This window comes from Gracilinanus agilis, chromosome 3 (genome assembly GCF_016433145.1).
Source record: "Gracilinanus agilis isolate LMUSP501 chromosome 3, AgileGrace, whole genome shotgun sequence".
NCBI classification, from domain to species: Eukaryota; Metazoa; Chordata; class Mammalia; order Didelphimorphia; family Didelphidae; genus Gracilinanus; species Gracilinanus agilis.
This window is the reverse complement of record NC_058132.1, coordinates 267343531-267351246: the sequence shown is the minus strand read 5'-3', so window position 1 is coordinate 267351246 and position 7716 is coordinate 267343531. Positions and strand designations below refer to the sequence as shown.

General features: G+C 38.3%; 1 protein-coding gene across 1 annotated transcript in view; it reads left to right on the top strand.

Moving 5' to 3' along the window:
- Positions 1–6761, top strand: part of DAPL1 (death associated protein like 1) — a 44078-nt gene extending 37317 nt beyond the window's left edge. The window contains exon 4 of the mRNA XM_044669852.1: positions 6386–6761. Coding sequence (XP_044525787.1) covers positions 6386–6502 — 117 coding nt within the window. The 3' untranslated portion in view covers positions 6503–6761. The remainder of the gene's footprint in view (positions 1–6385) is intronic.
- Positions 6762–7716: the final 955 nt, after the last annotated feature.

Below are 7716 nucleotides of genomic sequence, written 5' to 3'. Positions count from 1 at the left end.
TGCCATTTCCTTCTCTAGTTTATTTTACAGATAAGGAAACTAAGGCAAACAGGGTAAAGTGACTTGCCCAGGGTCACAGTTAGTACGTGTCTGAGATCAGATTTGAACTCAAGAAGATGAGTCTTCCTGCTTCCAGGTCTGGTACTCTATCCACTTTACCACCAAGCTGAAACGTAAATGTGCTATATAATTGATATTATATCACTTGCCTTCTCAATGAATGGTAAGACTAGAGGGAGGGAGAAAATTCAGAACTCAAAAAAATTTTTAAAAGGTGTTAAAATAAATAAATACTAATTTTAAAAAATAAAAAGAAAGTAAATGTTCTAGATGGATTCTAGGCATATTCCTACATAGGGCTACAGGTAGAATGGCAGATAGAGTTGTGCCCACTTTCCAAGTTCTTAGACAGGTCACTAGTCAAGTCAGTGAGTCTTTTGTGAAATGGAATTAGCAAAAGAAGGCTCTGGAGAGGAAGCTTTCCGTTGTTTTATAGATGAGTGTCCTGTCGTGGGAGTATCTTTGAGTTTCACTGACTCCGTCTGGATGTTTTGTTGTAAGCACTTTGCTTAACCGTGTGTGGAAATTGAAGTGTCAACAGTAGACTTTGAAGTTAACACCCTGTAAAGATGAATGGGAAGAAGAAATAGCTGTCTGGTACTAGCATCCAAATGTGGGGCTCTAATGGCGAGCACCGGATTGGTCTCCATGCCTCAAAAGTGGCTTTCACAAACAAACACAACTAAAGGCTCTTATTCTTTTCTTTACAATTTTTCTCTTTTTAACTGACTAGTTACAACCAGAAAGGCTGCCTGGCAGAGTATATGGGGTGGGGGGGGGCTAGCTGTAGAAGCAGGAAAGTCTAAGTTCAAGTTCTGTCCCAAAACAATGTAGCCCTGGACAAAACTTCTTCTACCTTCAGGAAACTCTCTAAGACTATTTCATTACAAAAGGCTGGTGAATTCCATGCCTGGAAAGAGTTGTCCTACTGGGAATTCTTGTCACATCTTCAGACATCTTAGATGTGTGACCCTGGAAAAGTCACTTAACCCCAATTGCCTAGCCCTTACTGCTCTTCTGCTAGCTAAGTATCTAACCAATACTTCAGTATTGTTTCTAAGACAAAAGGCAAGGATTTGAAAAAAGGGAGAGACTCTTAAGCCCAAGATGCAAATAAACTCTGGTTATTTTGATTTTCTATTAATTTATTGATATTTCAAGGCTGTTGCCCCCTACCATCAAGGCTAAATAACATCCATTTAGTTCTACCCATGAACTCCCTTTTCATGTGGAGTCAAAAGTATATCTCTGTTCCATAAATTTTGCTGCCATAATCAAGATTCTCTTACCCTAAGCTCAGATAGGGAAGAAGAAAAAAAAAGAAACTTGATTTCCAATAATTCTATTATTCTAGACGGTGATAAAGGAAAATTTAGAGCTCTCACAAGATTAGACACCAAAAATTAGCTGAAAGACACACTCTTCCCTACACCACTCCACTTCCAGGGAAACACTCTCACTCTCTCTCTCTCTCTCTCTCTCTCTCTCTCTCTCTCTCTCTCTCTCTCTCTCTCTCTCTCCCTTGCTCTCTCTCTCTCTTTCTCGCTCTCTCTCGCTCTCTCTTTTGTTCAGACACAGCTGGTTTTGAGTTATGTATTGGTAAGTTCTTAGTACTTATTATTAGGTTACTCTTTAGTGAATAAATTTTCTCTGGCTTCTGCTCCATTCTGTCCACACATTTGTGAGTCATTTTAATTTACATTCTTTAAAAGTTTTAAAAATCTTTTTTTTTTAATTTTTATTTTTTAAAATAATTATCAAGTATTTATTTTCTCTCCCTCCACCTACAGTGAAAAAAGCAGGACAAAATACCTTTGTAACAAATACACATAATCAAGCAAAACAAATTCTCACATTGGCTACATGCCCAAAACCATGTCTCATCCTCCATCTTGAATCCATCATCTCTGCATCAGGAAGTGGGCAGCATGTTCCATCATTTGTCCTCTGAAAGCATGGTTTATTATTACATTGATGGGGGTTCTTAGGCCTTTCAAAGCCTTTCAAAATTTTTTTTCTTTACAACATTGTTATTGTTGTAGAATTTATTCTCTTGGTTCTGCTCACTTCATTCTGCACCAGTTAATACAAATTTTCTAAGGTTTCTCTGAAGCTATCCCTCTTCTTGTTTCCTACTTCATAATAGATTGTACAGTGAATAAAGTCACAAAGACTCATCTTTATGAGTTCAAAAGCTAGCCTCAGGGACTTATGAAAAAGAACGCTATCCACATCCAGAGAAAGAACTGTGGGAGCAGAAACACAGAAAAAAAATGTTTCCTTGATCACATAGTTCAATGAGGATATGATTGAGGATATAGACTCAATGATTACTCTATTACAAATAGTAATAATATGGAAATAGATCTTGATTAATGATACATGTAAAACCCAGTTCAATTGCTCATTGGCTACAGGACAGGGGGAGGAGGGAAGGGAAAAAACATGAATCATGTAACCATGGAACAATATTCTAAATTGATTAAATAAATGAATGAATTTAAAAAAAAATTTTTTAAAAGCTAGCCTCAGACTCCTTACTAGACATAAAACCCTAAGGAAGTCACTTAACTCTATTTGCCTCAGTTCTTCATCTGAAAAATTACCTAGAGAAGGAAATGACAATTCAGTTCAATATCTGTCCCAAGAAAACCTCAGATGAGGGCATGGGAGAATCTGAAATGACTGAAAATGGCCGAAGAACAACAAAACTTCATAATAGTTTTCTTTTTTTTTTAACCCTTTCTTTCCATCTTAGAATCAATACTATGTATTAGTTCCAAGGCAGAAGGGTGATAAGGTCTAGGCAAGGGGGGGTTAAGTGACTTGCCCAGGGTCACGCAACTAGGGCATGTCTGAGGTCAAATTTGAACCCAGGACTTCCCTTCTCTAGCTCTAGCTTTCAAGCCATTGAGCCACCCAGCTGCCCCCCATACTAGCTTTCTTAGTTTACATTCAATCTAGCTCTAGACTGATCTCCTACTTGGACTCTACCAAGAAATTCCAAAGTGGAGATAAGGTGGGAATTAGCACATGGCATACTGAAATCTGCCATATTCCTTCCAATGGAAAACTGTCATTAAAAACCCGCTGCATGTACCAAACTTCCAGTTTGGCAAACCTGCTCAGAATTATTTATTTATTTTCTTCACCGAAGCTACTTCCACTTCCTTCTGAATCCTGATTTTTTTTTCCTTTTCCCAAACTCTGTCAGGTCTCCTTGTCAGCTTGACAGCAGCACAAGGAAATTGAGTCAGCCTATTATCAGGCTATTACAATAAGCAAGCTCCCCAATAGATAAGGGATAGAATGCTGGCAAATAACATTTCCTTAACTACTTACAGTCCCTACCAGTTTACAGGTTTCCCAAATAACACTGGGGCTTAACACATGGAAAACAATGATTATGATGATATGAAGCAATATATGCTTCCAACTTATGGGGGCTGGGTTTCCCCTTGTTTCTCCAACTCTCAGCTCACATCCTTTCCTCCCTCAGACTCAACAATTAAATATGATATTACCTGTGGTCCTTTTTCCTTTCCAGTCCCTGCATGTTGCACCATCAGCCCTCTGGCTGCCTGCCCAGGTTTCAGTTACATAAACGGGATTTTTGGTTTGTTGGTTTTTAAAAATAATTTTGTTAACCTCAAGTCAGACCTTGGGCAGTTTGGTGACAAAAGAGTCAGCTTCAGAGTCGGTAAGATCTGGAATCAAGTCTGGACATTGACCGTGTGACCCTGGTCAAGTTAGTTAACCTCTCGGGCAATTCCCTAAGGCTATAAATTATAGCAGAGTAGATAATCTGCCTTGGAGGAAAACATTTTCCCACCTGAATCTCCTTAAGTTGATACTGTCACAGATCTGGACCCAAAAAAAGTTAGACCTTAAGCCTCTGGTGAATAACTTGTCAAATTATCTCCCTGTTTATAAGTCCTCGAACCTAATATAAAGTTAATCTCAAAGGGGTCTCTTATAGCAAAGATGCCATTCTGGCTAGCCACTGAGGAGACCAAAGTTAGTGACTTCTTAAGGTTCTTGTAAGTCTCTGGTGTCACATTACTATTCTGTTAATAATTAATCCCAACTGGAATTATGAAAATGCTGGTCTTCATTTTTTTTTCCCTTAAGGAGGCCAAGGGGACCTAGAAATTCACAGCCTTTCCCTCAATTGCATCAAAACCATTCTTCTGACATTCAGCAAGGACTTGTCCTTTGGGCTTCATCTGTTAAGAATGGGAGGAAACGATTTTTTTTTTCGTAAGTGGAGTTCCCAGGATAGAGAACTCTCTGTGCCAAGAACCAAAACAAAAACATTCACCAGGAGATAGGATACCCACATGTTTCAAATGACTTTGAATGGCCCAAAATACACCAGTAGCTTCTCATAGGTTTGGTTCCAAAGTGGTTCCATACATAGAGTCAAAAAGAACAGTTTTTTCTCCCCTTCCTGTTTGACCTGTAATTCTATAATGATGATTATTCTAGAAATCTCCTGAGATTTAGAGAATGCCTTGCTTTCTGGGAGCTGAAGGTGTCCTTAGACACCACTAATATTTTATTTATGATGCTTGGAATCCTAGAACTGAAAGGAACCTGGAGAGCTCCAGAGCACTGATAACAAGTTCTTTAAGGTTTTGTGGTTTTTTTGCTTGGCTGTAAGAAGAAAGGGTTAGACTAAAAAACTTTTAAATTTCCTTCCAAATTCAGTGACCATAGTTATAGTCAAAAGGACCTCAACAACCATCTATCATAATCCCTTCATTTTACAGATGAGGAAACTGAGGTCCAAGGAAGTTAAAATACTTGTCCAAAGTGAGATAAGTATCTAAAGATATGATTCGAATCCAGATTACCTGACTACCTGGTTCTCTTTCTACTGCACTACATTGCCTCTTGATAAATAACTCTTATACCCCACCTCCAATTTTAAATAAAATTTTACCGAAACTCCAGGTGTTCTAAAAATGTGATCCAGGATCCACTGAGGGTCCCTGGAACCCTTTGAAAAGGTCTATGAGGTCAAAATAACTTTATAATAATACTAAGATATTTTAATTTCTAATGCACTATCCATAGATATAAATTTACAAAAATAAAAAACTTTTTGAGGGGATCAGTCCTTTTTTAAGAGTAAAGAGGTCTGGGGACAACTAGGTGACCCAGAGATGGGAAATTCTGGGCTTTTCAAATCTGGCTTCAGGTACTTCCTAGCTTTGTGACCCTAGGCAAGTCACTTAACCCCCATTGCCTAGCCCTTATCACTCACTCTTCTGCCTTGAAGCCAATACACAGTATTGATTCTAAGATGGAAGGTAAGGGGTTGTGTTTTTTTAATTAATTAAAATTTTTCAATTAGAAAAAAAGAGTAAAGGAGTCTAAGAACAGATAGATGGCTCAGTAGATGGAGAGCCAGGTCTAGAGGTAGGAGATCCTGGTTTCAAATCTGGTCTCAGATATTTCCTCGTTGTGTGACCCTGGGCAAGTCACTTGACCCCAATTATCTATCCCTCGCTGCTCTTTTGCCTTGGAACCAATACTTAGTGCTGATTCTATGACAGAAGGCAAAGGGTTTTTGTTGTTGTTATTTTGATTTGTTTTTAAGAGTAAAGGGGTCTTAAGACCAAAAAGTTGGAGAACTGCTGATGCAAATTATCTGGCATCATTGGAGGTTCGCCCTATTTTTAAAGCTGGAAATTCTATAACATCCCTTAGCCGATCAAATGTCACATTTCCACTGCAAATAGCTCTTTGTCCTAAATGTATTACTATCATTCAAGCTCATTTTCCTCTACTTCTTTCTTTATTAGAGAAGACCACTCACCTTCTTATGGTTATTTTCTCTATGCTTCAGTTTTTAAATCATCTTTTGACTTTCTCATTAACTATATAACCTAGAATATCTCAGCCATTTTTCAAAGACCCTAACCATTCTGGTTTTTCTTCTCAGAATGCTTTCCATTTTCACTTCCCTTTTCAAAGATAAAGACTCACAGTCACAAAGTTGCTACAATCATGTTTTGGATGCTGCAAATGACTCATTTCTGGCATGACTGGCCATCTGTGTCTTTAAGAAAAATAGCACTGGGGTGGAGGTCATGGGGAAGATCCAGGTTTATGCATGCTCTAGCCCTTGGTGGGGGCCTGGGTTCAAAGAGAAGTTACTGAGAATTCAGCCAACCTCAACAGAGCTGGTTCATGTGACCTGATGGTTTTCTACTGTTTTAACATTTTTATGACCAAAAAAAGTTTTCTCCCAAGACTGAGAAAAGGTCAGTTCAGATCATTCTTTCATTTCATTTTTCTTTTTGTTCCTACCTTATAGATCAGCCACAAATTTCCATCAGCAATTCAAGTGGCTCATCAGAAGCCAAGACCTGGCCTGGAGAAGACTGTGCCAACAAAAAGGATCTATATTATTCAACAGCCTCGAAAATGCTGAGCTGTGAAGGAAAATGCAGATCTCTCTCTGACAGCATGTCACATTTGTACTCAGAGTTCATAGGCATTTCCCCCCAAATCAAAAACCTTTTCCACAGATTTAAGTATACAAGTTTGGTAAATACAGTGGGTTTGGGGGGAACTTTTCTTTTTACTTTGGACAACAAAGGATTTGTGAATGTAAATCTAGTGCTTTCCTGAGTATTTTGGCTTGTGTCATAGTTTTATACTCTAATAAAAGATTTTTCACTGCTCTCTTACAATATGTGATTATGCCATTTTTGCAATAATTTTTAAAAAGCCTCTTCCATGTCCAATTTTATCTTCCAAGATAGGATATTCCCTTCCTGATGTACTTTTTCACTAGTTTGAGGGCCTGCACAAAAATCAACACAAAGAAGTTAAAAGGAAGAGGAGCTGGTGCTTTTGAGATGATACAATGTTCCATAAATATATAAGTTATTAGCATTATGATGACATCTTCAATTCCTCACGTTAATGAGATAGATCTTTCCACTTTCTGAAACAAATGTCAATCAAGTTTTCTCAGGAAAGACTAAAGAGTGAGGTTAACTATACACTTTTTTTCCTTCACCTTCAAATCATGCAAGGACATGGGGGAAATTATGGTGGCATCAGTCCATTTGCTCAGGATCCATAGAAAATTTATTACTCTGGCATTATAGGTTCTACGATGCTGAAGCTTGCTGTAGGATGTAGCTTAGCAACTTACATTATCTATGCCAAAGATGGAGCAAAGCCTGATTCGAATTGGCAGAAAGACTAAATCCCAAGGCCATGCCTCCTCTCCCTTCAGTTGCTGCCAGCTTTGAATCTATACAGCAGAATATATTCCTTTCCATGCTTGTGAGTTAGTGGCTAGAGATCAAGGGCAAGGAGTGATTTAGAATCTGAAGACCTGGGTTCAAAACCTAAGACTGCCAGTTACTATGTGAAGTTGGGCAAACCACTTAATCTCTTTGGGACTCAGTTTCTTCAACTGTAAAATGAGGAGGTTAGACTAGATAGGATTCAGGATCCTTTCCAACTCAAAAATCTATGATCAGGTCTTAATCGGATGTCAATCCTGCACCTTTATTCAGAGGACAGTGAACAACCATGGATAAGTACTCATATTTATCCCTTATGCACTCTGAACCCTGAAAGTACAGAGATAGAAAGCCCACTCCTATAAAGAGGGAAGATATATAACAC